This window comes from Piliocolobus tephrosceles, chromosome 5 (genome assembly GCF_002776525.5).
Source record: "Piliocolobus tephrosceles isolate RC106 chromosome 5, ASM277652v3, whole genome shotgun sequence".
Lineage (NCBI taxonomy): Eukaryota > Metazoa > Chordata > Mammalia > Primates > Cercopithecidae > Piliocolobus > Piliocolobus tephrosceles.
This window is the reverse complement of record NC_045438.1, coordinates 62,673,521-62,701,467: the sequence shown is the minus strand read 5'-3', so window position 1 is coordinate 62,701,467 and position 27,947 is coordinate 62,673,521. Positions and strand designations below refer to the sequence as shown.

The 27,947-nt window shown below is 52.8% G+C and overlaps 3 protein-coding genes across 14 annotated transcripts in view; 1 reads left to right on the top strand and 2 right to left on the bottom strand.

Annotated features, from left to right (window-relative positions):
* Positions 1 to 9,173, bottom strand: part of PPIL6 (peptidylprolyl isomerase like 6) — a 49,305-nt gene extending 40,132 nt beyond the window's left edge. For 2 of the 9 annotated variants that reach the window (XM_023206013.2, XM_023206007.2), the window contains exon 1: positions 8,462 to 9,173. In XM_023206013.2, coding sequence (XP_023061781.1) covers positions 8,462 to 8,596 — 135 coding nt within the window. In that variant the 5' untranslated portion in view covers positions 8,597 to 9,173. Of the gene's footprint in view, positions 1 to 4,061; positions 4,158 to 8,461 lie in introns of all 9 variants that reach the window. The other 7 variants (XM_023206004.2, XM_023206009.3, XM_023206010.3 and 4 more) reach the window with 7 other exon arrangements.
* Positions 8,657 to 11,932, top strand: SMPD2 (sphingomyelin phosphodiesterase 2). The gene is made up of 10 exons (XM_023206003.2): positions 8,657 to 9,173; positions 9,358 to 9,454; positions 9,562 to 9,638; positions 9,982 to 10,075; positions 10,218 to 10,307; positions 10,552 to 10,634; positions 10,761 to 10,893; positions 10,987 to 11,091; positions 11,280 to 11,433; positions 11,530 to 11,932. The coding sequence occupies exons 1-10, from the start codon at positions 9,124 to 9,126 to the stop codon at positions 11,916 to 11,918; spliced, it is 1,272 nt and encodes a 423-aa protein (XP_023061771.2). The 5' UTR covers positions 8,657 to 9,123; the 3' UTR covers positions 11,919 to 11,932.
* Positions 11,933 to 12,071: 139 nt separating this feature from the next.
* Positions 12,072 to 27,947, bottom strand: part of MICAL1 (microtubule associated monooxygenase, calponin and LIM domain containing 1) — a 21,940-nt gene continuing 6,064 nt past the window's right edge. The window contains exons 1-25 of one of the 4 annotated variants that reach the window (XM_023205998.3): positions 23,689 to 23,949; positions 21,901 to 22,211; positions 21,600 to 21,807; positions 21,231 to 21,335; positions 20,467 to 20,571; positions 20,202 to 20,357; positions 19,573 to 19,673; positions 18,274 to 18,531; positions 17,942 to 18,057; positions 17,634 to 17,760; positions 17,377 to 17,458; positions 16,708 to 16,855; positions 16,184 to 16,374; positions 15,904 to 15,992; positions 15,710 to 15,751; positions 15,397 to 15,480; positions 15,112 to 15,268; positions 14,722 to 14,813; positions 14,143 to 14,419; positions 13,779 to 13,867; positions 13,417 to 13,530; positions 13,211 to 13,304; positions 12,910 to 13,009; positions 12,739 to 12,812; positions 12,072 to 12,349 (exon numbers count right to left, since the gene is read on the bottom strand). In XM_023205998.3, the coding sequence (XP_023061766.2) occupies positions 12,201 to 12,349; positions 12,739 to 12,812; positions 12,910 to 13,009; positions 13,211 to 13,304; positions 13,417 to 13,530; positions 13,779 to 13,867; positions 14,143 to 14,419; positions 14,722 to 14,813; positions 15,112 to 15,268; positions 15,397 to 15,480; positions 15,710 to 15,751; positions 15,904 to 15,992; positions 16,184 to 16,374; positions 16,708 to 16,855; positions 17,377 to 17,458; positions 17,634 to 17,760; positions 17,942 to 18,057; positions 18,274 to 18,531; positions 19,573 to 19,673; positions 20,202 to 20,357; positions 20,467 to 20,571; positions 21,231 to 21,335; positions 21,600 to 21,807; positions 21,901 to 22,158 (3,216 nt within the window). In that variant the 5' untranslated portion in view covers positions 22,159 to 22,211; positions 23,689 to 23,949 and the 3' untranslated portion in view covers positions 12,072 to 12,200. Of the gene's footprint in view, positions 12,350 to 12,738; positions 12,813 to 12,909; positions 13,010 to 13,210; positions 13,305 to 13,416; positions 13,531 to 13,778; positions 13,868 to 14,142; positions 14,420 to 14,721; positions 14,814 to 15,111; positions 15,269 to 15,396; positions 15,481 to 15,709; positions 15,752 to 15,903; positions 15,993 to 16,183; positions 16,375 to 16,707; positions 16,856 to 17,376; positions 17,459 to 17,633; positions 17,761 to 17,941; positions 18,058 to 18,273; positions 18,532 to 19,572; positions 19,674 to 20,201; positions 20,358 to 20,466; positions 20,572 to 21,230; positions 21,336 to 21,599; positions 21,808 to 21,900; positions 22,212 to 23,688; positions 23,952 to 27,947 lie in introns of those variants that run through there. The other 3 variants (XM_023206000.2, XR_002730383.3, XM_023205999.2) reach the window with 3 other exon arrangements.

Below are 27,947 nucleotides of genomic sequence, written 5' to 3'. Positions count from 1 at the left end.
AAAAAAAAAAAAAAAAAAAAAAAAAACAAAATTCAGTCTCTGTCTTCATTCCTAAAGCATATTTTACTGTGTGCATACTTGGAAAGGATAGGAGGTTCAGGTAAGACGTGGGGTTCAATGCAGAGGACTGTGAAAATGTTTTTTGGGTGACGTGGGGCTTAAGGTTAGGAAATGACTTATGAGGGTCAACAGGGATTTCTGCGGCACAATCAGGAGCAGTGAGGAAGAAAACTCACCTTCCTTAGCACTGTGTCTTGAGCCCCTCAAAATGCAGTGTGTTAACGTTTTCATCAACACAACGCTGATGGTAAACCTTCTAAATCTCCAGTGGGCTTGAGGGATGCCCCCGCTGAGGAGATCTGGTTTATTATTACCCAGTACCAGCCAGGCAAACCATGAATAACTTGGAACAGCTATGCTCAAACTTTTGTGGGCAATGAGAATCACTGAATCTGAAATTCTTACTGATCTCAGATTCTCAGAATCACAGAATTTGAGTTCCCTCTCCCCTTCCCCCAATACTCTGATTCTAGGATGGTGCCTGAGAATTTGCACTTATTTATTTATTCGTTTTTTGGAGATAGGGTCTCACTATACTGCCTAGGTCGGTCCTGAATTCCTGGGCTCAAGATCCTCCCACCTCAGCCTCCCAAAGTGTTGGGATTACAGATGTGAGCCACTGTAACCCGCCAGAACGTGCCTGTCTAACAACCTCCTAGGAGGTGCTGGTGCTGCTGCTCTAGAGACCACACTTGGAGAAATACTAGTTCGGGGAACAGTTTACATTCAGCTTGCCAACTTGCTTCATTCTCCTTTGGAGGTTTAATATCCTATTGCTTGCTTCCTATGCCCTTAACAAAACCTGCTTCTAGGCAGAGAAGAGATTTGTCTATGCTGAACTATAAATCACTGATAGAGCCAGTGGGTCAATACTTCCTGGGGTGTTTAAATTTATCAGTGTTATCATATTTTACAGGACCCAAAACTTACTTTCTTTTTCCTTTTTTTTTTTGGAGACCGAGTCTTGCTCTGTCGCCCAGGCTGGAGTGCAATGGCGTGATCTCAGCTCACTGCAACCTCCTCCTCCTATGTTCAAGCAATTCTCCTGCCTCAGCCTCCCGAGTAGCTGGGATTACAGGCACCCACCACCATGCCCAGCTAATTTTTGTATTTTTAGTAGAGACAGGGTTTCGCCATGTTGGCCAGGCTGGTCTTAAACTCCTGACCTCAGGTGATCCACTCGCCTCGGCCTCCCAAAGTGTTGGGATTACAGGCGTGAGCCACCACACTCCGCCAGGACCCAAAACTTTCTAAACAGGAGAAAAAAATGTCACTGTGAATATTTTAGCTAGCTTGGTAGGAGAAATGCAGTAGAAAGTATGTTTTATTTGGAGGCTAAAGATGTAAATGCCTTCCTCTGACTCCTCCATACTTAGGGAGGCGTCCTCGCCTGCCTCAAGTGAACAGCATGGACCCGATAGTTTCTAGGGCCTTCAGCACTAAGAGTATGAGGCTGCCTTCTTTGCAGCAGAGGGACCTTCCCAATGGCCCTGAAACCATCCCCTTAGGGTGGCACTACATTCTGCTGAAGCCTAAGGCCAGTTGAACCTAATGAGTTCAGAGAGACCATATATGCTAAGAAGCACTACTTAAGACACATGACACAATGCTTACACTGATGAAGGACAAAGGAGTGCCCTGAGAAGGAAGAAAAGGTTAAGGTGACCAACAGCCAGAGGAGGAGGGAGGGAGGGGCATGAAAGGAAGGATAAGGAATATCACAGGTGGAATGAAGCAGCAATGATGAACTGGAAAGCCTCATTCAAGACCCACGAGAGAGGCAGGAGGAAGAGAACACAAAACATCTTGAGGTAACCCAGGCTGAAAGGGGAGGGAAACTGCGGAATAGAATCCACACCAATTTCCTAGAGTCCAGCAGGAATTCAAAAGACAAGTGGGTGCAAACCACAAACCAGGAGATCATAGTTTTCCTGTGGGTGGAGAGCATGACACTGGTAGGCCACATAGTAAGTTTGATAAAAAAGAAAAAAAAACTATCGTTTTATGTTAGGGTGACCGACAGTTGTGATCTGCCTAGGACTAGCCTACTTTTAGCACTGAAATTTAGCACCACATCCTAGGACACCCCTTCATCCCAGGCAAACCAGGACTGTTTGTCACCGAGTTGCTGGAAGGATTATAATTTATGTATATAAGCTGGGCACGGTGGCTCACACCTGTAATCCCAACACTTTGGGAGGCCAAGGCAGGTGGGTTGCTTGAAGCCAGAAGTTTGAGACCAGCCTGGACAAAATAGCGAGACCCTGTTTCTACAAAAAAAGGAAAAAAAAATATATATATATATATGTATATGTGTGTGTGTGTCTCTCTCTCTCTCTCTCTGCGTGTGTGTGTCTTTGGAATAGTGTCTGTCATATAAAAAGCAGCAGTGTAAGTGTTTGGTTCTATTTGCAATCCAATGAAAATCTTTTAAGGCTATGAACATGTGAGGCTTAACAAATGGTATTCTTATTCAGTCTTGCACTGTTCATGTGACTGAACAGAGAATGAAGTGGTCTCATAAAGCCACGCTGCCTCCATGATAATCACAGGATCACAGGACATCCTTGTGCAACCCAGCACAGAACAATAGAAACTGCTCTGGTTAAGGGAAATGAGGTTTCATCAGCCATGGGGGAGAGGGGGTAGGGCAGAGAAACTAGGACTGGGACCGCCTACAAGACTAGGCCAGGGGTGACAAGCATCCTACCCTCCCCAACAGAAGATATTGCTAAGCCAGGATGCCACCTTAGCACCCTTCTTATCACATGCTCCAGGCAGCACTACCAACTGATCAGGCTGTCACCCAAGAGGAAACCTATCATCCCTGGACAAGCTCTGCTAGCCCTAAGGTGTGGAGTTCTCTGAGGGTACAGATAGAGGGGAGAATGCAGAGAAGGAAGCTTCAACTAGGACAGGGTTGCCCTGTGGGAACTCGGTGTCTGTCATCAGAGCTTCCCTAGGCAAGAGTCCCACAGAAGCCCCGGCCGTCTCTGTGAGGTACACCATCAACACTTTCCAGAGTTTAAGGGCCAAGAGGGCCAGGCCACGTTAACCTGCTGAGTGCCAGGGTGTGAGAGGAAGTATAAGTGATGTGCAGGGAGACAGGGTAACTAACCATCAGCAGCAAATGGCACCATTGATCTTACCTTTATCTCATGCTTTCCAAAGGAAAATTCTGTAAATGTTGTACTTTTTTTTTTTTTTTCTTTGAGACGGAGTCTCACTCTGTCACCAGGCTGGAGTACAGTGGCGGGATCTTGGCTCACTGCAACCTTGGACTTCTTGGTTCAAGTGATTCTCCTGCCTCAGCCTCCCAAGTAGCTGTGATTATAGGCATGCACCACCATGCCCAGCTAATTTTTGTATTTTTAGTAGAGACAGGGTTTCACCATGTTGGCCAGGATGGGGTCTTCATCTCCTGACCTCATGATCTGCCAGCCTTGGCCTCTCAAAGTGGTGGGATCACAGGCGTGGGCCACTGCGCCCAGCCCAAATGATGTAGTTAAAAACAAAAACAAAAACGAAAAACAGCTTGGTGGCCAAGCACAATGACTCACCCCTGTAATCACAGCACTTTGGGAGGCCGAGGTGGGTGGATCACTTGAGCTCAGGAGTTTGAGACTAGCCTGGGCAACACGGTGAAACCCCATCTCTTAAAAAAATACAAAATTTAGCCAGGTGTGGTGGTGTGTGCCTGTAATCCCAGCTACTTGCAGGGCTGAGGCAGGAGGATTGCTTGAATCCAGGAAGTTGAGGCTGCAGAGAGCCAAGATTGCCCCACTGCACTCCAGCCTGGGTAACAGAGTGAGACCCTATCTCAAAAACAAAAAACCCAGCTTGGTAAATGATTAATATAATTTAGGAAAAGTACATAATTTAGAGAAATAAAATCTAGTTACACTAAAATTACTCCTTCAGTTTTTCCAAAACAATGCATAAATAATTCAGGCAAAACTTGGTTTGTTGTCTACATCCCCCACATCCCAAGTATCCTTTACCCTTTTTTTCTCCTGTAGATATTGCTGCCATGCAAATTCTTGAAGAGGAACTAATATAGGATCTTCAAATTTGGATGGATGATTATTCTTCAGATTCTGGATTTCGAAATAGAATAATTATTTTAGAGTTAGTTCTCTTTTAAAGTCAGTATCATGTTCCCCAATTTTTACGAGGTTTCCGGAAGTTTTATACAACTCACACCCAGGCCATGCAGTCTGACTGAGAAATTCCTTGCTCGCTCTCCGAGGCCCTTGTGCTCACCTCCAGTCCTGGGAGCTTATTCGTATAAGTGCCTCAAAGCCAAGAACTATGTCTTAGAGGCTAGGCGCAGTGGCTCACATCTGTAATCCCAGCACTTCGGGAGGCTGAGGTTGGCAGATCACCTGAGGTCAGGAGATTGAGACCAGCCTGGCCAATGTGGCAAAATCCTGTCTCTACTAAAAATATAAAAAAATTAGCCAGGCATGGTGGGTGTGTACCTGTAATCCCAGCTACTGGGGAGGCTGAGGCAAGAGAATCACGTGAACCTGGGAGACAGAGGTTGCAGTGAGCCGAGATCACGCCACTGCACTCCAGCCTGGGCAACAGAGTGGGATTCTATTTCAAAAAAAACAAAAACAAAACAAAACAAAACAAAAAAAACAAAAGAAACAAACTCTTGTCTTAGTCTTCCTATATTCCCACCTGCCGCAACCTCTGGCACATAGCAGCTGAATAAACAAAGGAATCTATAAATGGGTTAATGCCAATAGCTTTGTGATATGCTATGTTCTTTTAGGACTAGTTTTTCCCAAAGTACAACTCTTGCTAAACCTCAGCGGATCTACAGACACTTTACTTATAACATAAACAAAAGTTCTTGCTTTAATTCACTGATGAATGGGGGATGACCAAAAAGATAATAACATTGTGGTTATACCCCTTAGGAAAAAGAGAAGTACGAAATCAGTTTAGGTTTAGATACTGAATATGTTTTAGTTTGACATAGATTGTCTGTAGGAATCAGAGAAAATTCTTATTGGTCAGCAATCCAGGCTTGGTTCTTGATATCTATCTCCCTCTAAAGCAAGAGAAGGCAGGTGAGGCAATAACAGGCTTCTTTTCTGAGTGGGTCTGGGAAGTAGATGGACCAAAGGGAAAAATGATAGCCGCTGCAGGTGGCACCTTCCCTGCTAGGGACAGTGCTTGGAGGCCCTGTCATGGTCCAAAAGAGGGTGCTGGCCTAGCACAGGTCATCAGGAGTGAGTATTCCAAGGGGAGAAAACCAGGAGGTGAGTGCGGCCCACTTTGGCAATACTCACGAAGATGGCAATGATAATCAGGCCATTTCCTTCTGTCCCCAAGCAACAGGTGACGTGTCCTGTTTCTCAGTTCCAGTGTCTGTGCTCAGTTTGAGGCAATACTTCAAGTTGACTAATATATAATAGATATAATATATTACATAATACATATATAATAGATATAATATATAATAGATATATAATATATATATAATATAATATTATAATAAAATATATTTTTTGAGACGGAGTCTTGCTCTGTCACCCAGGATGGAGGGCAGTGGCGTGTCCTCAGCTCGCTGCAACCTCTTGTCTCCTGGGTTCAAGCAATTCTCCTACCTCTGCCTCCTGAGTAGCTGAGATTACAGGCGCCCGCCACCACGCCCAGCTAATTTTTGCATTTTTAGTAGAGATGAGGTTTTACCATGTTGGCCAGGCTGGTCTCAAACTCCTGACCTCAGGCCATCTGCCTGCTTCAGCCTCCCAAAGTGCTGGGATTACAGGCATGAGCCACCACACCCGGCCCGGCTGACTGCTATTTCTAACCATCTGGAATAAACTATAAATCCAACAGTTTTCAAATGAAACACATCATGTCTTTTTGATAATTTAGTATTTGTTATAGAATGGACTATATCCAAATTAAAATATATGCAATATTTATTCTTATTCTCTACAAATCTCAATGTTTTGTGTGTTTGGTTTTTATACTTTGTTTTTATTTTTGAATTGACATATAATAATTGTACATATTTATGGGGTAGTGATGTCTGGATACATATAATGTATACCTATCATTAGCATATCCATCATCTCAAACATTTATTATTTCTTTGTGTTGGGAACACTCAACACAAATCTAAATCTCTGTCAGTTAATCAGGCATCTGGGATCACTCACAAATTATCACGTTAGGGATATATTCAGATATCCTTTATTAAGACAGAACTAGAGGCTGGGTGTGGTGGCCCATGCCTATAATCCCAGCACTTCGGGATATCGGGGAGGATTGCTTGAGCCCAGGAGTTCAAGACCAGCCTAGGCAACATAGTGAGACCCCTGTCTCTTCCAAAAAAAGAAAAAAAACTAGCTGAATTTTCATATTTGAATATAACTACAGTAGGTAAAAGTTTAAGAAAGGGAAATTGACATTAATATAATAAAGATATTGTTTTCTTGACCTAGTGTCTTCTACAACAGGGGTTGGACAGGAATAATTTTTAGATTTGTAAACAGTATTTTTTTTTTTTAAGACAGAGTCTCACTCTTCTTGCCCAGGCTGGAGCGCAGCGGCGTGATCTCAGCTCACTGAAACCTCTACCTCCCGGGTTCAAGCGATTCTCCAGCCTCAGCTTCCTGAGTAGCTGGGATTAGAGGTACCCACCGCCACGCCTGGATAATTTTTGTACTTTTAGTAGAGATGGGGTTTCACCATGTTGGCCAGGCTGGTCTTGAACTCCTGATTTCGTGATCCTCCTGCCTCAGCCTCCCAAAGCGCTGGAATTACAGGCATAAGCCACCGCGCTCGGCCTGTAAACAGTTTTAAAAAATCAAAAGAATCATATTTCATGTTATGTGAAAATTATACACAAGTCAAATTCGGTGACCATAATATGGTTTTACTGGAATACTGCCATTTATTTCCATCTCTGTGTCTGTTTTTGCAACACAGGACAAAGCTAAACAGGTGGACTGAGACTCTATTGCCAAGAATGCCTAATATATTTACTATCTGGACTTTACAGAAAAAAACTTGCCAACACTTTCTTAACAATGTGGAGTAGGCACAGAAAACATGTGCCTTCAGAAAAAAAGAGAAAAAAAAAATGAGAAAAAAAAGAAATCCCTGAAACTCATTAAATACATTAACTTTGTAATTAGCTTTATGGCCATTAACTTTGGTAATAAAAGGTTGCTGATCCCGTCTGCCCAAGCAACACAGACCATAATTTCTACTTTTGATGATTCATGTATTATTTTCACAGACTTCTGATCATCTGTTTTCTTTTTATTATTGATTTATGTACTTTGAGACGGGTCTGGCTCTGTCGCCCAGGCTGCAGTGCAATGGAGTGATCTCAGCTCATTGCAAACTCCGCCTCCCGGGTTCAAGCGATTCTTGTGCCTCAGCCTCCTAAGCAGCTGGTATTACAGACGACCGCCACCGCGCCCAGCTAATTTTTTGTATTTTTAGTAGAAACGGGGTTTCACCATGTTGGCCAGGCTGGTCTAGACTCCCGAAGTGCTGAGACTAGAGGCGTGAGTCATCGCGCCCAAGATGTCTTCTATTTGGAAACATTTTGTTGTCAAGTATCCAGCTGGGTACTTCGGGAGTTAAAAACATTAACTAAGGCATGGATGGTCCTGGAGTCAAGTGAGTTTCGGCGAGAAGTCTGCCATGGACAACATTTCTGGAGCAAACCCTATAAGAAGGGTTGAATTCTACATGTCGACATTTCATACATTTCTCCAGTGTGCTGCAGCATGACTGATCTGGCCAAATTCTTCCAGTTTCCTCAAGTGCTTTTCCTTTAATATCGTTCTGAGTGTTTACAAACAAATGATTTTCCAAAGCACTTGTGAAGCATCTAGTTCGATAGGAACGCAGTGACGGGTCTATAAGATTCAAAGAAAAGAACCTCCCCGAATGAATAGTTTACAAAAATCGCTTGGCGGGGTGTGTGTGTGTGTGTGTGGGGGGGGGGGGGGGGGGGGGGGGGGTTAAAAAAATCAGCTAGTTATATAGTAATCATTTTTCCATGAATTTTAAAATCTACAATTAAATAAAAAATTGACGTAGAACAAAATCCGCGGGGGTGTGTGTGTGCGTGTGTGTGTGCCTCGGGGGGATTTCCTTATTTCCCATCACGGTTCTGAACCCTTCCTTCGCTCAGACCTTGTCGTAAGTCGAACGCCAGCCCCGGGACCCGCACTTGCTCCCCTATACGCTCCTCCCGGTCCTCCAGACGGAGCCCGCCCGGCCAGGACACGCCAGCCCCTTCCTCGGCCGGTGGGGCCTCGACCCCTGCCGCCTCGAGGGGACGCCGCGCCTGCAGTCCACGAGGCCGCGAGCGGGGAGCGCGGAGGGCCGCCCGCGATGGAGGTTTCTCTGTGGTTACCTCAGCGGCGCTCTTCGCAATCTGAAAGTTGGGGCAGCTGAAGAGCCCCACCACCTTCACCTGCAGCGGCCGCTCGGGCAGCGACGGCGAACCGCACCTGGCGCGCTGGGGCCCGCAGAGCCGAGGCCTTGCCATGGCCGCGCGCGCGGACGCCGTGTGACCCCAAACACTGCGCGTCGCTCCGGCAACTGCGCGGCCCCGCCTCCGCCGCTCGCAGGAGGCGGGGCCCAGGGGCGGGGCCGAGGGCGGCCAGTGGCGGCCGGGCCTTTCCTCAACTTTGCGCCTGTTGCTCGGCCGCTGGCCCGCGGGCGGCAGCGGCCGGGGACGAACGGAGGAAAAGGAACCGGGAGCCGCCCACCCGGGGGCGCTCTGCGGGCCCCCAGGGTCCTCGCGCGCTGCCCTCGCCGAGCCTGGGCACCCGGATTTCGGCAGCGGATCGTCTTTCCGGGTTGGCAGCCCGCCTTATTGGGACCAGCCGGCCGGTTGCCGGGGGAACGTGGGAGTCGGGCCCGGCCTGAGCCACGCGAGCTTGGTGCCCACCTGTGCGCGCCGCCTGCGTGGAAGGAGCGGCCCGGGGAGAAGGCGCCGCCGGCCGCCCCCGTCCCCACCGCGGCTGTCGCTGGGGAGCTAGAGCCGCCTTGCGCCCCTGGTGTGCCCCAGCCATGAAGCCCAACTTCTCCCTGCGACTGCGGATCTTCAACCTCAACTGCTGGTGAGCGCGTCCGCGGAGTGCGGTCTGGGGGCCGCCTTCCGGTCGCACCCATGCAGCCTTCCTCACCCCATCCCGTGCCACGATCTCAGGGTGTAGGGGAACCCGAACCTCCAAAGTCCACATCTGGCCCCAGCGCCGGTGGTCCCAGCGGTCACCTCCCCTGCCCCGCTCTTCCCTTCCTTAGGGGCATCCCCTACTTGAGCAAGCACCGGGCCGACCGCATGAGGCGCCTGGGCGACTTTCTGAACCAGGAGAGCTTCGACCTGGCTTTGCTGGAGGAGGTGAGATTGTGCAGCACCATGTGGAACCCAGGCTGGAAGGAGGGCACCTGGGGGCAGACCTTCCCCCTGGGGAAAGGCCAGGCAGACATCCTCACCACTTCCCTTAGGTGTGGAGTGAGCAGGACTTCCAGTACCTGAGACAGAAGCTGTCGCCTACCTACCCAGCTGCACACCACTTCCGGAGGTGAGAAGCCCACAGGCCTAAAGCCTGTTTTCATCCCAGGAGGCTCTTGGCCCTGCCAGCCCTTCCCTATCCTGCCTGCACCCTCCAGTCTCCTCCAGCCTTCTCTCCCTCTGGATGTGAGAAGGGGAAGGGTGAACCAAGAAGGTCCTATGACTTCAGCCCATTTCAGCTTTGTTTTCTGGCTGTCGTATACTCCTCCAAAGGCTGTTGCCTTTGTTTTAGGGCTAGTCCCAGCAGTAGAAAAAGAAAAAAATAGCTGATCAAAGCTGGAAGACAAGGGAGGGGAAGAGGGCTGGGTGTCTCTCCCTGTTTTTCTGGTTATTAAGCAGGGCTTGGCTTTCAGCGGAATAATTGGCAGTGGCCTCTGTGTCTTCTCCAAACACCCAATCCAGGAGATCACCCAGCACGTCTATACCCTCAATGGCTACCCCTACATGGTAAGCCATACCTCTGACCTCTTCCACCTCCCTTCCCCACCTCCAGTAATACAAGGTACAGGAGGCAGCCCTCTGAGAGCTGCAGGGGATGGGCAGAAAGATGGTGGTGGTGCCCTGAGTTTCTGTTTCCTCCTGCCTGCAGATCCATCATGGTGACTGGTTCAGTGGGAAGGCTGTGGGGCTGCTGGTGTTCCATCTAAGCGGCATGGTGCTCAACGCCTATGTGACCCATGTGAGTAAAGCTGGCAGTGCCTAGGGCTGGGACATGCAGCCCAGTCCTAGGACAGAGAGATGGTACTCCTCTAGCTCTAATGCCTGGGGGTGAGGTGTGGGGGCAAGATCTTATAAGGAAGCAATGGGCAAGGCTTATCCATTCTATACCAAACACCATGCCAAGTGACAGACACAGGCTTGATTCAGACATACCCCTGGGACCCTCAAGTCTTATCTGCTGTGATCTCATCTGTCTTGCTCAGCTCCATGCCGAATACAATCGACGGAAGGACATCTACCTAGCACATCGCGTGGCCCAAGCTTGGGAACTGGCCCAGTTCATCCAGTGTGTGAGCCTGGGTTTGAAAGGGGAAGGGGGATGGGACCCAGGGGCTGGGGGTGAACAAGGCCCCAGTCATGGGGAAGAGCTGATGAGGGAAGAACTCCCGCCTCACCAACCTGGTTCCCCCAGCCACACATCCAAGAAGGCAGACGTGGTTCTGTTGTGTGGAGACCTCAACATGCACCCAGAAGACCTGGGCTGCTGCCTGCTGAAGGAGTGGACAGGGCTTCGTGATGCCTACCTTGAAACTCGGGACTTCAAGGTGAGAGGACTTGCCTGTTACTTCCCCACTTATATCCCCAGCTTCTCTCCCTCCTCCTTCCCGACATCCTAGCATGAGCCAATGATTCCTTAGGGCTCCGAAGAAGGCAACACCATGGTACCCAAGAACTGCTACGTCAACCAGCAGGAGCTGAAGCCGTTTCCCTTTGGTGTCCGTATTGACTACATGCTTTACAAGGTTGGGCTCCTCCCCTCAACACACTTTCATCCGCTGTGTCTCTTTGTCTACCACCAACCTGTATAGATCCTTTGCTCAACTAGTCTAGTCTTGGACCACTGATGGTTGGAAAGTGGGGTAGCCAGGAGCTGGTTCTCTGGGAAGAGGCCCTCATGTATAAGCTTCTCTCTGGCCCTTACTTTTCCTAGGCAGTTTCTGGGTTTTACATCTCCTGTAAGAGTCTTGAAACCACTACAGGCAACGACCCTTACAGCGGCACCCCCCTCTCCGATCATGAAGCCCTGATGGCTACTCTGTTTGTGAGGCACAGCCCCCCACAGCAGAACCCCAACTCTACCCACAGTGAGTCACCCCCACCCTTTCCTTGGCCCTTGCCCCGCTTGAAGCAGCCCTTCCACTCTTGACTCTCTCCTGCCCCACTGCCCTGCCCTGTTGTAGGACCAGCAGAGAGGTCGCCGTTGATGAGTGTGCTAAAGGAGGCCTGGACGGAGCTGGGTCTGGGCATGGCTCAGGCTCGCTGGTGGGCCGCCTTCGCTAGCTATGTGATTGGCCTGGGGCTGCTTCTCCTGGCACTGCTGTGTGTCCTGGCGGCTGGAGGAGGGGCCAGGGAAGCTGCCATACTGCTCTGGACCCCCAGCGTAGGGCTGGTGCTGTGGGCAGGTGCATTCTACCTCTTCCATGTGCAGGAGGTCAATGGCTTATATAGGGCCCACGCTGAGCTCCAGCATGTGCTAGCAAGGGCAAGGGAGGCCCAGGATCTGGGCGCAGAGCCTCAGCCAGCCCTACTCCTGGGGCAGCAGGAGGGGGACAGAACTAAAGAACAATAAAGCTTGGCACTTCAGTGGCTCTGCCTTTTTACTTGTAGAGGCAATGGGAGCCAGGGGTCAGTGTGACTGTCACACTACAGACCTTTAGGCTCCTACACATCTCCTGTCCCCATACATGCCCCCACATCCCCCCTGTAGGCAGTGTGAGCCCTGTTTGTGGCAGAAACATTTTAATTGTAAACAGCAAGGCTCTCTGCCAGGCAGCCCAGATGAACAGGGGTGGCACTGTGCTGGGGTGAGGTGTTTTCTTTGTGGGAACGAAAGCAGACCGTCCACCCTCTTCTAGCCCTGGGCCCCTGTCCCCAAGGCCAGCTCGCTGAGCCTGCGCTCCTCCTGGAAGCGGATGAGGGCATCTCTCTGGTTGACCAAATCCACCAGCTTCCTCAGGACCTGGTCCTCAGCCTGCCGATCAGCCGCTGTCTTTAGGGTTTCTAAAACAGGGGAGACAAAGCTTAGAGAACAGGGAACTAGGCAGGGAAGCAGGAAAGCCACAGCCTAATCCCAGCCTATGTGATTTCTATAACCCGGGCTTTGTTTCCTAAGCTGCCAAATTAGGACGGTTGCCAACACCAGTGGTTTTCTAGCACTACTGAGCAGCACCATTTTTTTTTTTAAAGGAGATCTTGTATAAAAGCCAACTGTGCAGCTCTGATTGAACTGAAGTGAGAAGGGGCTTTGGAGCCCCCTCCTCTGGCTTCCTTCTGAATTGTCTCAGAGGTACACAGACTAGAGGACCATGCTGCTTGGTCAGTATCTGAGATCATGAGGCTTGCATGACACAACCCTGGGATGTGTCTGCCTCTCCCCACATTTCACCTACCTTCCCGGTTCATGTAGCCTCGTAGCTCCTGGTCCAGCTGCCACTGTTTCTCCTCCAGGTTCAACTCCTGTACCCTGTGGAGGTCAGGGATTGTAGAAGCAGAGCTGTCTAGGGTGCCCAAGGGGCTGGAGCCTGGCCCGAGGGCCACTGTCACCATCCCCTTCCCCTTACGTGATCATGAGCTCAGCCTCCTCAGCCACCAGGCTGTTTTTCTTGTCAACGAGCTGTAGCAGCTGCCCTACCCATAGTTTCTTTTGCTGTTCTGGGGAACCTGAGAAGAAGGAAGATGGGTGGGGTGGTCAGGAGGTTCCCAGCCAGCACCAAAGGAGTCACAGGCTTACGGGCCACAGGAGAGCAGGGTGTCACAGGTACGTGTTAGCTGTGTGGCATAGCCACTGGGACTCCTATGGGCTGGAGCATGGAGCTGAACACAGCGCTAGGAGGCAGAGGGGTGTCCTAGCTTATCACTCACTGCTCTGGCGCCTCAGGGCCAGCTCCAGCTTCACGCCCTCGGCCTCTAGCTCCCTCAGGGCACCCTCGATCTCATTTAGTCGCCGTTGGATGGTCTGAGGGGTACAAGACAGGATACCCAGGAGTCTCTGGGTTGCTCAAGAACAGAGCACTGGAGGAACTCAGAACTTTGACCCCATCAGAATTTTGGGAACCCCTGGGCTTCACCTGGGCCTTGCGGAACCTCTTCATCTCCTCCTCCTTCGCACGGCGCAGCAGAGTCCGACGCCATGATGGGTAGTCATTCATGGTGCCTGAGGTCTTGGCAAAGGTCTGCAGGGCCTACGGGAGGATCAGGCCAGTCAGGGATAGGGCCTGGGCCCCCTGGTGGATAGGAGTGTTGTTTGGAAAGGCAGAAAAGAACCCGTGCTGGAAGTGGGGTAAGCTCTGATAGAAAAGGTGGAGGCCAGAGATATGACAGGCTGAGTGAGAAGACACTCCAAGAGAAGGGTGCAGAGGACGGAGTGCAGTGCAGGTTTCTCCTGTAGTGGGCTGGAGAGCGTTTCGTGGCTGCACACTGGCCCACTCACCTGTTCCACATCTGAGTCCAAAGGTACATCTTCTTCCTCCTCGCTGGAGGAGGAACTCTCTTCTTCCTCCTTCTCCATGGCCACAGGAGCTGAGAAGAAGAACTGAGAAGTTCTACTGCCTGCAGCACCTGCCCCAGTCAGGCAACAAAGAGCATGGTGCTGACGGAGGCCCTGCGAGCCTGGTGAAGACTGAATGTGTGTGTTGGGGCATGGGAGGAACTGAGAAGAATGGAGCAGGGGAGAGGCTGCCATGGCCTGGGATCCCCACAACTTCCCTCTGTATTCCCCAGAATTCCTCTGCAGGAAGTCAGTGCTCCCACCCTGTCCCATCCTGGGTCAGCACATCTGCGAGGATGGCAGTTACCTTGAGGGCTCTGGACTGACAGGCCCCAACCCACAAAGCTGCTCTCCAGGGCGTGGCGGGCCAAGGCGGAGCAGCTGCGGGGGGGCTTAGGTGGAGGCTCCATTTCTGGGTCAGGGGTAAGGTTAAGGGAGGACAACCGCTGGCGCTCCAGGCTGGAGAGGTGGATCCGCCGACGGGTGGGCTGGCTGGGATCTGGAACAGGACCGGCCCCCTCCTGCGAGGCTGTGGGAGTTGAGAGGCCTGGTGGCATGCTATTCTCACTTGGTGTGGGGAGCTCCTGGAAAAGCCACCATGTGGTCTGGTCAGTGACCTGCCCAGGGTGGGGTGAGGTTGCGGGGTGAGGCTACCCCTTTGGAGCAAAAGTGAGCCTTGGCATTCATCTGCTTAAAACTGTTTACGAACAGTGTCCGGCTGTGTTTTAGATACTTGAGAGAACAAGAAGTGTGAGCAGACAGGCATCCCTGCCTTCACAGAGCTCACATGCTAGTAGAGGAAGATGTTCAGTTACCCCCAGCAGAGCGCTGGTTTGATAAGACCCTCTTCCTCTTCCTCTTCCCATGCCCCAGTACACACACATGCCTTCACAGTCTTTACCGGACTCTCGGGGCCTCCATCACTGCCTTCTCCTTTGTGGTCTGGCTGGGGCAGGTGCTGGAGGCAGTAGAAATGTCCTGGAAAGGGTAGAGAGAAGAGCCATCTAGTGTGGGCAGCCCAGTGCCCAGACACACAACAAGTTTATGAAGGAAGGTGGGGAAAACAAGACAGATTTGCAGGTGAATTTCTGCCAGCCTCCTGTTCCTCAGAACCACATATCTGGAGCTTTGGAGGGGACAGAGAAGACCCTGAGCTCAGGAGAACAAAGTGCCATCTTGAGCCTGTTTCCACCCTGTGCCCCTCTACCTCAAGCTCTTTGTCCCCCAGGCAGGACCAGGCCAAGAGTCTCTCTGGAGGTCTCCCAGGCCCACTCACCATCTCCTGGGTGCTGCTCGTAGCCACCTGGCCATAGTGTGGCCTCACAGGTGTGGCAGCGGAAGCAGCTCCGGTGGAAGAAATGGCCGTCGACACAGAGGCGTTCCAGGACATAGAGGTGTTCCCCACAAAGTGCACAGAGGTCCCCGGCACCAGCCTGCATGGACCCCCAGGACACGGGGTCAGGTAGAGCCAAGGCCAGCTCCAAAGTTCTTTCCCTCCCATGAAATGTCCCCGCCTTGCCCTCCCCAGGCCTCTGCCTGCACACGAGGCCCTGGCTCTCACCTCCTGGTGTTGGGATGGGGGTGTCAGGGGTACACCAGGCTCTGGGTCAGATGGCACCTCAGTACTTGGGCTCTCGGCGTCCATCTAAGGGGGTAAGTGCTCAGGCAGGGAGGGTAGAGGGGCAGGGCCAGCTGGGAGGGGATGCGTACAGATGAACAGAAGGGGCTGAAGGGAAGGGGAGTGAGACTAGGCAGGGAGGCTGGATGGGGGGTTTTAGGACCTGGGATGGGGGCGATGAGAAATCGGGAAGACAGTATCAGGAAAGGGGATAAAATGTGGGGTAGGAGACCCACCCGCCCCTGCTTGCATTTACCTCCAAGCGCAGCTTCTTGCCACCAGCATCCTCTGCATTTTCCTGCAATAAGTCCTAACAGCTCTGAGTGTGACGTTTTGAGCCCCCAGTCCTTGCCACTTTCTGAATGTCTTCACCATCACTCTAGGATCTCCACTGGGTACCCCCCTGCCCACTCCTCCCTGCTCAGCTCCAGCCCTGCCTAGACTCTTCACCTTGGCCCGGGATCGCTGCAGGGTCCTCTGAAGTTTACCAAGGAATAATACAGCACTGGAGGTCCCTGGGGAGGCCTGGCTGACAGGGCCTGCAGGGAGAGCCAGGGCATCAGTGTGGATGGGGGTGCCAACACTGTACCCCTAGAACAGACAGTCCCTCCCCAACCCAGCAGGACACCTCTCCCAAGCTGGCCCTCAGAGGGTGCCTTCTCCCTCTTTCTGTCACACACACAGACACCTCCCCATCCCACCTATCCTGCCCGCCTTCCTTTCACGTCACCTGGGCTGTGGGCCGTGCTCTTGAAGGCGCTGTGGAAGTGGCTGAGGTAGGCAATGAGGCCCAGCGGGTCGCTCCCTGCCACCACGGCCTGTGCAGACACCACCGGTGTGATGCCCAGCTCATGCTCTGCCACCTTTAGTGCCCAGGCAGTTGCTTCCAGAGCCCCCAGCCCCTGCAGCTCTGAGGGTTCCCTGTGGGGTGTCAGGGAGAAAAGCCAACTAGAGACAAGAACCTAGCCCCACTGAGGGGAGAAGGGGCAGCAGGAGGGGAGGGACAGCAAGCAGTGGCTGGGGTACAAGAAGGCTTGAAGGTAGGTGTGCAGTCTCTGCTACCCAGTGCCCAACCCAGTGACACTACTGGCTTTGGCGGCCCGTGCCATTCACAAAGCTCTCCACTATCTGAACGCATTAGAGTCTCACAAGACCGTCGGCAGATGCAAGGAAGCACACTGTCTAGGACTCGGCTGGATGTGCTACCTCCGACACTGAGATCATGAGAGACAGGTGGGTCTGCCAGGGACTCACAGCAGGCCAGGCTGCAACCGGTGCACCAGGGCACACAGAGCTAGCCCATCAGTCCAGGAGGAAGACAGATCGGAGACGTGGACTCCCGGGTACCCGGCTGTCTGCTCCTGGCACCAGCGTAGCAGCTCCTCCTGGGTGCCTGCCGACCCTGGGAGAGAAGGCTGCGCTGTGCCCAAGGTCCCCTCTGCCCATCCCAGGCATATAGGGAGCCCAGCTGCTGGGTGTGGGGGTTCTGTAGGGGAGGAGGAGCCAGGGACCCACTTCTACTAGGGCACCAGCCTAAAGCTCACTGTCAGCAGCCCTCCTTCATCCCAATTCTCTTTTTAAAAAATCTCTTTGGAATAAAGTAGAGGAGTGAATAAAGTGAAATCGCAACTGGCCACATAGAGGGCAGCAGACTAAACTGGGAGCAGGGGAGATTGCCAGCACCACTGTGGCTGTAGCGGTGGTTAAAACACTGAAGCGCTTCCACTCAGACTGGCAGCCAGCTGCTGCCTGTGCGGTGCTGCCCCTCTGTTCCTCCAGCAGGCCCCAACCAACCCACCAGCCAGCAACCAGTGCTCCGGCACGCTGCTCCTGTCCTGAGGCTGCAGCTGCTTTGCGGGGACCACCTGGGCCTCACTGGGTAGTACATATTTTGGTCACCGCTCAGGAAGAAGGTCTGCTCACCGGTGGTTGGCATCCCTGCATCTATCTTGTTGTTGTTCCTCTGCACAGGCTCCTTGGTTAGCACGTCATACAGGTCTCGTACCTAAGGCAGCCCCGCTCAGGTCTCAAGGCAGGCTGGCCACACAGCCCCTCAGTCCAGGGGTAAGGGCCTGCCGGGGGTAGGATTGACCCCAAAGGGCAGTGACTGGGCAGGGAGGGCCTGACCTGGGGGGAGGGGGTTGGCTTGGGAAGCCTGGTGGGGGTGCCGGGGGTCTGACCTGATTGGGGGTCACTGCCCGGAGGTTCAGGTTGGGGTAGCGGGTGGCTGGGTCCAGCCCATACTGGGCCACATTGCGATGCATGTTTTCTGGGGATGTCTGTGACAGAAGCTGGTACAGGCTCTCACTGAGGGGGTGAGGGTAAGGGGCAGGGGCATGAATGGGAGAGCACCTGTCAGCACCCATCTCTCAGGAACTGCCAGGCCTTCTGCCTATTTTCTCCATCTATTCACCCAGCACCCCTTCCCCTCTTCCTGAGCCTTGTCACATGTCCTGCCCTGCCCACACCCCCTCAACTGAGGTCTCACCGCTCAGCCAACACCTTTAGGGGCTCAGCGCCCTCTGCCCACCGCTTCACCATCCAGGCTGCATCAAAGGCTGCCAGGAAGCCCCGCGCCACTCCAGTGCCCAGGGGCCAGAAGGGCTGCAGTGTCAGAGGAATAGGAAGCAGCTCAGGGAGAATCCAACAAGTGCATCCCAAGCCCAGACACCCACCAAGATCACGGAAGGAGGGGCCGTCCCCACACCAGGCAGCCCTTAGCTCCTCCCCTCCACAGGCAGACCTTTTTATCCCCTCCTCCATACTAGGCTAGCCTCCCTCCCCTAACCATGAAACTCCTGTGCCTCCTGAACCCCTCACCTCCACCAGGCAGTCCCCCACCAGTCCCAGCAGCAGGCGGGCGCCATGCTTCTCTTGCACACGAGCAGAACTCTCTGCCCGCATCATGCTTGTGAAGTCAAAGGCAGAGACATCAGGCTGACTGTGGGCATCCTGGGCAAACTCTAGTTTCCCGAGCTTGCCATGGGTGGCAAAGTCAGCAGCTGCCCGGGCAAAGCGCTGCAGAGCCTCAGGCACCACATTGGCACTGCCCAGCAGCCGATCGGTGTCTGGCCAGTCCTGTATGGTCAACAGAGCAGAACCTCAGAGAACTCTGAGAGCAGGGTCAGTGGGCCAGTGCCACCCCCTTGGGCGCAGAAGGTGCACATCCTGGGGCCCAGAGAAGGAAGGGGCTACCCTAGACTACACAGCAGTTGAAGGCTGAGCTGGGACTAGAATTCCAGTAGGCTGGAATTCTCAAAGCCCTTTCCTCAGCACTCACCCTGCTGCTGGGGTCCCAGGCTGTTCTGCCTATATCACTACTATCATATACTTGCCACAAACTCAAGAGCTTTCGTTTGTCCATCACTTAGAAACAACATGCCTAATTTATCAGGGTACTCATGAGAATTAGATGAGACAATGCAAATTTAACTCTAAACACAGTATCTAGCACATGGTAAGCACTCAACTAATTCATTCATTCGGCAAATACATACCGAGTGCTTACTATGTATTTGGCACTGTTGCAGGTACTGGCAATTAGCAGCAAGCAACAAAGAGACAAAAGTGCCTGTCCTCAGGGAGCTGACACATACCTACTGTGGCTGGTATAAGATGTTTAGCCCAGAATATGATTTCTGTTGCCTTGTAAATCCCAGGGTAAATAACTTTTTTTTTTTTTTTTTTTTTATAAAGATACTTTCATTTTGTTGCCCAGGCTGGAGTGCAGTGGCACAATCTTTGCTCAGTGCAACTTCCACCTCCCAGGTTCAAATGATTATCCTGCCTCAGCCTCCCGAGTAGCTGGGATTACAGGCGCCCACCATCACACCCAGCTGATTTTTGTACTTTTAGTAGAGAACGGGTTTTACCATGTTGGCCAGGCTGGTCTTGAACTCCTGACCTCAGGTGATCCACCTGCCTCGGCCTCCCAAAGTGCTGGGATTACAGGCGTGAGCCACCATGCCTGGCCGGGAGAACTTTTAGAGGTGAAGTTAATGCCAGGACAAAGGCAGGAGAGGACGGGGTCCCCACACCCAGATGTCGACTATGTCCAAGCCTAGCCTCTGCCTCCCGGGGCTCACCACCCTGCCTCTCCCGGCCAGAACTGGGCCTCACCTGGCGCAGCACCCCCAGCCGCAGCAGGCACTGCTTTTTGGCTGTCATCACAAAGTAGTGGGTGTCATCCTTGTAGTACACAATGTTCTCCAGATCAATGCCTGGGGGTACAGGCCAGGGGAGAGGAGATATGTCTCCTGATAATATATCACCTTCCCCAAACATCCCAACACCGCCAGACCTCTGAGCTGGGATCCCAGCTTAGGCTGCAGTGAGTGCTCCACACATAGAACCCTATGAGTCCTGATGACACAAACAACCATCTGCCTGAGGGCTTAGAGCAAAGAGGGAAGCTTGGAGGGGGTGGCATTTGGGAGACCTGCACCACCTGGTCACATGGCAGTGCAGAGCCAAAGTAAACATAGGCATCTTCTTGAAGTACCACTTAAGCAAAACTCCCATATACAGGTTAATCTTTGAGAGATTCCAGGACTTTTCATGCTGGGTGGTCAACTAGGGCTGTGCCTGCTTAATCCCTGAGGGGACAGTTTCCTTCTCCTTTGCGGCTGAGACCAAAAAAACAGAAAAGTGTGGAGTTCCTTGCAGCGAGGACAGGTTTGGAAGGGAGAGGCAGGAGCCAGGCCACGGTCAGGCAAGGGGAGGGGAAATTCAGCAAGAGGGTCCCTGACCTGTGGCTTTGAGAAGGCTCTGGAAGAAGCTCTGGTTGTAGATCCTGGCTACACCACTGATCTCCGGCACCTGTGTCTCCTCCACGGTGCGTCCGTTCACAAAGTTGGCTGTGATGCCAATGGCCAGTTTGCCTCGCATTTCTCGAACTTTGAAGCCTAGAGGTGGCAGTAGGTGAACAACGGCAGGAGGAGGGTGTTATAACAATCTAGAAAGGCCCAGGAGGTGCCAGAGATGCTGGCTTCTTTGAGGGAAGTGATCACTCACCTTCAGGGACGAATTTACCTCCTGCAGCGGAGATAAGGACGTCAAATTCATAGTTGGCCAGCTGGGCAGGGGGGTTGGGTTGGAGCTGGGCACGCCAGCCACTCCCTGGGGCAGGCAGTATGAGAGGCACAAAGGTTATATAAGTCGTAAGAGCCCCTATACTCTCAGGGCAAGCTAGTGAAATCATCAAAACATGTATAAAGGGCTCTCTGGTTTAGAAAGCAATGATATATTATCTATCAGATTACACCTGCACAGCAGCCATGGAAGGCAGGTAAGGAAGGAAGGGCTATTCTTGTTTTGCAAATGCTCAACCTGAGGCTCAGAATTGCTTGCCCAAGGCCACACTATTAGAAAAGGAGACTCCTAGCTGGCGCGGTGGGTCACACCTGTATTCCCAGCACTCTGGGAGACCGAGGCGGGTGGATCACTTGAGGTCAGTAGTTCGAGACCAGCCTGGCTGACATAGCAAAACCCCATCTCTACTTAAAAAAATACAAAAATTAGCTGGGCATGGTGGCACATGCCTGTAATCCCAGCTCCTCGGGAGGCTGAGGCAGGCGAATCGCTTGAAACTGGGTGGCAGAGGTTGCAGTGAGCCGAGATTGTGCTACTGCACTACAGCCTGGGTGATAGAGCGAGCGAGACTCTGTCTCAAAACAAAACAAAAACAAAAAAGGCCACTCCTGGCCCACCCTTTTTCAGATACTGGCCAAGTTCTTGATGGAGGAGGGGGAGGTTCCAGGGAGCATAGAAATACTTACCCTTTCTGGGAGGGGGCTGGAGGCCAGTGAAAGTGACACCCCAGTGAATTTCCACCCCCAGCAGCAATACTACCTTCAGCAGAAGCAGCTGGAGCTGCCGGATGCCTGGAAGGGAGAGGACATTAGGAACAGGGACCCTAGGGCAGCACAAGCTCCCCATGTACCAGTGTGTGCCTGGTCAGACTGGAAAAGGTTGTAGCGATCACTCAGCCCAGAAGACCACTTATAGATGGGGGACCTGAATCTTCAAGGTCACCTGGCTGATACGGATCGTATCCACTTCGACTCTTGGCTGGCCCAGCATTTCCCCACTGGCCTGCCTCTGGGCCCAGGCTCACCCGCCCCTCCAGGCCACCACGTGGTGCTCACTGATGTGGTCCAGGGTGCCAGTGCAGAAGCGCCCGTAGAACTTCTTAGCACCAAGTGCCCGCAGGTCGTGGATGGTGAAGGGCCAGAGGTGGAGCACGTTGTGGCGAGAGAACTTGGTGCGCTTTTCCACCAGCACCACTCGGGCACCCAGCAGTGCCAGCTCCACAGCGACCCGCAGCCCACAAGGTCCGGCACCTACCACCAGGCACTGTGAACACACAGGGCAGTGAGGGCATGGCATCCTGTCCCTCCTCTGACTCCCCCTATTCTCCACACCCCATCCCAGGCACTGTGTATCCACCTTGGTGCTGGTGCAGGCCCGGCCCTGCTGGTAGACAGGCTGGCCTGCTCGCTTGTCCAGCTTGGTCCACAGTGACTTGGCACTCCAGTAGTTGAGCTGGTCCTTGATCTTGTGGTACTGGGGCAGCCCCCCACCGGGCTCCAGTCCCAGGGCCCCACATAGCTCCTGGAAGCTGCTCAGCACGTCCTGGCACAGCTGGGCCTGCAGGAAGCTCTCAAAGTGGGCATGCGCTGGGTTGGTGGAGGTGGGTGAAGCCATGGAGGCCTCCCTGGGGCTCCTGGGGAGGGCAGCAGCTGGGCAGAGGCAAGTGGCTGGAGAGGTGGAAAAAGAAGGGGAAGAGGCTGGAGAACAGAAGAAATAAAAAAGAAGGGGAGGCGAAGAGAGCAGGCTGGTGTCCCCAGGGAGCTCGGGATTCACGAGTGATTGGCTTTGCTCCTCCCAGCCCACTCCCCTGCCAGCATCTGCTCCAGAGACAGCTGCTATCCCGTCCACTCACAAGTGAAATCTGCCAACTTTGGAAGTGAAAAACATTAGTCTTGGGCACAGAGGGCAGATGGGACACCAGGGGAGCCTCCAGCTCAGCCTCCCTGTCCAGGGATCTCCAAGCCGTTGGGTAGGAATTCTTAGCCTGCCTGCCTTAGGCCTTGGAATCAGGGCGTGGGGGGATTTCTTAGATGTGGAGAGGACAGAGCTGCCTTTGCATGCAACACATGGACAGATCTGATACCCACAACCCCAGCTGCTGCCCACACATCCTGCCCCATCTCCCTCCATACGTCCCTGTGCCGGGCGCCCCTCGATGGCCTCAGTGCCACGCTGGGTGTGAGAAGTGCCTCATGGCAAGGGCAAAGTTTTCCTCAGCACTCGTGCTTGCCTCCTGACAGAGAAACAGCCTCTGTCCGCGTGGGTTCCACTTCCCACCACCAAACTACCTCAACAAACGGCGGGAGGATGTTGCGACTGACTGGGGAACAGAGGCCTGGGTCTATTTCTGATGCACTGTGGTCAAAACACTTCCTCTGTGAATGTGCCGTGCTCCAGGGGGCCGTGGGTAGGGCTGGGGGTCGACTGCAGCCGGGTTCGCCCCTCCCAGGTTCCCCCCTCCCGGATCGACCCCGCCCCGCCCCCTGTGCGCCCGGGCGCGCTCTCCCAAGAATCTCCGGAGACAAGGCCTCGCTTTGTCGCCCCCTCCCACGCCACCTGAAGGGTGCCCGAGGGGGTTTCTCACGCGGGTCCCGGAAGGGATCAGAGGGTAAGGAGGAGGCGGGTGTTCATGGCAGCGTTAGGGAGGGTGAGTGGCAGCAGCGGGGGCACGTCTCTGAGGCTCTGGCCCCTCCACCCTCCAGCTGCCCCTCCGTTCCCAGCCCGCCGCGCCGAGACAAGAGATGAAAGCCTCCCGCTGCGGGCCGCCCGGACGAAGGCAGACGGAATCTTAAGACGGAAGGGCAAAGATCCTTCTTGGGGGTGAAGAGTGGAAGGAGGAAGACCTCGGCGAAAGGGAAGAAAGGGGCGACCCAGCCTGGAAACGCCAGGACAAAGGCTGTGAGAGAGGTGGAGCGGTCTGAAAGGATGGAGAGGGAGCTGTTCCGCGGGCGGCAGCAGTGGGGGTCCCTGACACTCTGGACGACAAAGTCCGGACGCGGGGTGAGCAAGGCTGGGCTGAAGGAAGACCTGCCCGACCTGCCAGGCGTGGTTCCCGAGCGCCCGCGGCCACATTTCCCCGGAAGCGCACCCCACCTCACTCCACGCAGCCGCGGGGCGCGCAGCCGGCTCCGTGGGACGACTTACCGGCGGCTCCGGGACCGGGAGGGGCCGCTTCCTGCCGGGCTGGTAACCCGGTCTGAGCGGGTGGGAGGGCGGGGTCGGAAACGCCGAGATCGGGCGGGGATGCTGGGATGCGGGGCGGCCCCCGGCGTGCGCCTGGAGTGCCGCGGAGTGTGGCTTCCGCGAGGGGCGCGGGGCGCCGCCGGGGCTTTATTCGCGCTTCATTAGCATCTCATTACTGCTGGATTCCCCCCACCGCCTCCAGCGGGGGCAGTCCCGGGCCCGCCCACGCCTGCAGGGTGGCGCCCCTGGGCGTGGCGCTGCGGTCTCCCGGTTCCGCTCTGGGGCCTACGTATGGGTCTGGCCTGATGGGGGCCGAGGAGTTCGAGGGTCAGGGCTCCTGGTGCTGGACCACGCACCCTCGGTCTGGGCACCTTCCCGGCGCCTGCGTGTGCAAGGCTAGCTCTTTCCCCGCGGCAAGCGAGGACCACCCGCACCACCCCCAATCCCGGCGCAGTCCCAGGTCCGCCGGCAGCCTCCCAGCGTCGGGCCGAGAGGGCGCTCGGGCTCCTCAAGAGGTTTGGAAAAGCCGGCGGGTCCGAGGGTGGCGCCGGAACGTCTGCGCTCTCCTCCCGTCTCCCACCTGGAGATCCACGGCCCGGGCGCCCCAGGATGGATCCTAGCACGGATTGCGCCTCCCTTGAGACAGGTCGGCCCCTCACCCCGGGCCAAGGGCAAAGGGCGCAGATTAAAAACCTGGAAACTCAGCAATCTGCAGCTTCCAAATGGATATGAGAAGTGAGAGGGAAGGGGATGGCCGGGCGGGTTAGACCACCACTGAGAGATGGGGAATGGGAGAGGTGTGTGAAAGAGAGACCAAGTTTTCAGTGTTCAATAATGCCTTAGAGTGAGGACCCACGGGACTGTCGGCTGAAAAGGGCTGAAGAGGCCTTTGGGATCAGCTTCGTCGTTTTCCCGATGAGGAAACAGCGCCTCAAGTGAAGGGACGCCTCCAGTCTTTCAGCTAGTTAATATTAAAAAACATCGTCTCTTTTATTGACCGTCATCCTATGAGTATTACCTCAACGTCAGTGCTTGCAAGAGTCCCATTTTACCAGAAAGTAAACTGAGTCACAGAGATTCTGTGACCTGCACACAGCAAGTGGCAGAGCTGTTTGGGGGGCTGGCATAAGCTGTGTCTTTTTTTTTTTTTTTTTTTTTGAGGAGTCTTGCTCTGTCGCCCAGGCTGGAGTGCAGTGGCGTGATCTGGGCTCACTGCAAGCTCCGCCTCCCACGTTCACGCCATTCTCCTGGCTCAGCCTCCGGAGTAGCTGGAACTACAGGCGCCCGCCACCACGCCCGCCTAGGTTTTTGTATTTTTTTAGTAGAGACGGGGTTTCACCATGTTAGCCAGGATGGTCTCGATCTCCTGACCTCGTGATCCGCCCGTCTGGGCCTCCCAAAGTGCTGGGATTACAGGCTTGAGCCACCGCGCCCGGCCTAAGCTGTTTCTTGTTTAGAGGAAGTGACACTGCTACACTGGAAACACTAATAAAACCCAGTAATAAGAGGGTTGCTGTCCTTGAGCTCCAGAGACCATAAAGAGCTGGGAAGCAATAGGGCTCTCCCTTTATTCTCATTTTGCATTTCATCTGAAAAATCTCTGAGACCCAGTAAGACCTGAACACTCACTGTTCCCAGCTGGAGCTGAGAAGCAGGCAGTGGGAGGAAAGCAAGGGAATGTCTGTTCTCTGCCAGGAGAGGCGAGGGAGTTCAGCCAGGTCACGCTCAGAAAATCAGGGCAGCCTCTCAATTGGGCCCATCCTAGCTCTTGAGTGTGACACGTCATTTGGCTTGAAATTAATTTGCCGAATATCAGACACATCCATATTTAAAAACATAGTGTAAAAACGTTCTAAAGTCCACTACAGTTGGGTTACCCTGGGCTCCACCAACCCAGGGTTGATTCAGAATGACATGTGAAAGGTTGGCATTATAGGAAGAGAAGCTATGTCTTGTTTAGAGGAGGTAACACTGTTACACTGGAAACAGTAATCAAACTGAGGAATAAATAAGAGGGTTGCTGTCCTTGAGATCCAGAGACCTTAAGAGATCTAGAGTCAGTCGTGGGCTTCTAGAATAATCTCATTTCCCTTTCACTAGCAGATGGCACACAACTAGCTGTTCCACTTACTGCCTTTGCAAAGGCTCAGTGGGGTCTGGCTTGACTCAATGCCTTTTGCCAGACAGTGTCATGTGGCTCTATGAATGACACATCATAAAATTTGTCTTTAAAAAAGATCAGAGAACAATAATGAGTTCATCAGTGCTAAAAACTGCTGACTTGGAGTTTCAACTCATGCTAATTAAATACTTAACATAGGGGCATAAAGCAGCAGGGAATACATTGTTCTGGAATCCAGAAGGTCTGGTTGGATTCCAGCTTTGCTTCACACTAGCCTAGTCTGACCTTGGATGTCACCAACCACACTTCCGTCTGCCCATCTCTAAATGGAGGCGATTTAATTACTCGGCCTCAGCCCATTTCTACTCCAAAATCCTGTCATTCAATGTTGCCCTAAGAAATGAACAGACTAGAAGACCCAAACTAAGTTCCACTTAGAATTTCTTCCAAGAAAAAAAAAAAAAAAAAAAAAAAAAAAACTCTATTAAAGCTATTTATTGTTTAACTACAAGAGTTTCTCTCCTTAATTAGAATCTTGAGTCATGATTCAAATTATGTGTATACAGAACTAAAAATACTGGCACAATCACATTGGCCAATCCACACAGGATCAAATAAGTGGGTAGTACATGAAGTCAGCTTAAAAAGAGTCCCATTCTAAGGCTGGGCACGGTGGCTCATGCCTGTAATCCCAGCACTTTGGGAGGCTGAGGCGGGCAGATCACCTGAGGTCAGGAGTTCAAGACCAGCCTGACTAACACAGAGAAACCCCGTCTCTATGAAAAATACAAAATTAGCCGGGCATAGTGGCACATGCCTGTAATCCCGGCTACTCAGGAAGGCTGAGGCAGGAGAATCACTTGAACCCGGGAGGCAGAGGTTGCGGTGAGCTGAGATCGCGCTGTTGCACTCCAGCCTGGGCAACAAGGGCAAAACTCCATCTCAACCAACCAACCAACCAACAACAAAAACAAAAACAAAAAGAGTCCTATTGTAATGTTTTTGCAAACAGTAAAACCTAGCAGTAGCCTAGGTTAAACACCTGAGCCATGAAGACAGGATCTCCTTTTCTCTGCCCCATACCATGTTCTGTCACCTCCCAACTTCTCATCTCCTGGGCCTGGGGCCAGAAACTGGGTCCCTAGTACTGCAGGTGACATGTTTAAGTCACCCTATAATATGGCTTTGTACCTGCGGGCCAGTATCTTCAAGCAACAAACCCATGGTCCTGGGCCGGGAAGCTGTGGCTGCAGCATAGCCAGAGAGACAGAGACCGTGATGTAAAAATAGTGACATCTGTGCCAAAGGTGTAGAGAGTGCCATGAGAGGATGTGACAAGGTGGTTTGATTGAGGTTAGAGGACAGATGAGTAGTCACGAATCACAGTAAGGGCAGACAACTTTCAAGGCTGAGAAACCACCCGCCACAAAGCCCTCAGGCAGGAAAGAACTGACTATGTTTGGGGAACAGCAAGGAACCCACATGACTGGAAATGAGAATGGGGAAGAGAGTCCCAAGAGGAAGTTGGATTGGAGATTTTATTCTAAAGGCCAAGGGAAACTGTAGAAGGATTTTAAGCAGAGCAGAGACACGGTCATATTCATCTTAATAACTGATGCAAATCCATTCATTTAGCAAGGCACTCTGTTTGATCCTAAGCTAAGAGTACAATGGTGAGCCCAAACAGATCACCACTTCCAGTGGACAAAGCCCAGCAGGAGGTAGTAGAAAGGATCAATCAGGTCTTTGTCAGGAATCCAGGCAAGTGACATGTTGTACAGCGAGGATGAGAGAAGTGGATGGATTCAAAAGGTATTTCAAGGTGAAACTGACATAACATGGCCATGAAATTGGGTGTGGGGGTGAGGTGGGCTCCTTCAAGAATGACACCCAGCTTTCTCTCTTGGCTTGGAGTGGGTAAATCACAAATTTGGGGCCCCCATTCTTTTCTATTCTTCCTTCCAACCTTATTCCTCTGTATGCTGCTTTTTACTCAATACCTTCCCCAGAAGTCAAAGCACAATTATGATTTCATACTGAGGTAACACAAGGACTCTACCTTGAGAGGCTGCAAAGATTAAACATACAAATAGGTTCA

Bases quoted from the DNA above. Each gene is read 5' to 3' on its own strand.
- SMPD2 (XM_023206003.2), top strand. From the start codon at position 9,124: ATGAAGCCCAACTTCTCCCTGCGACTGCGGATCTTCAACCTCAACTGC. The intron at 9,455-9,561 runs GTGAGATTGTGC...CACTTCCCTTAG, and splicing joins ACCTGGCTTTGCTGGAGGAG to GTGTGGAGTGAGCAGGACTT. The intron at 11,092-11,279 runs GTTGGGCTCCTC...TACTTTTCCTAG, and splicing joins TTGACTACATGCTTTACAAG to GCAGTTTCTGGGTTTTACAT.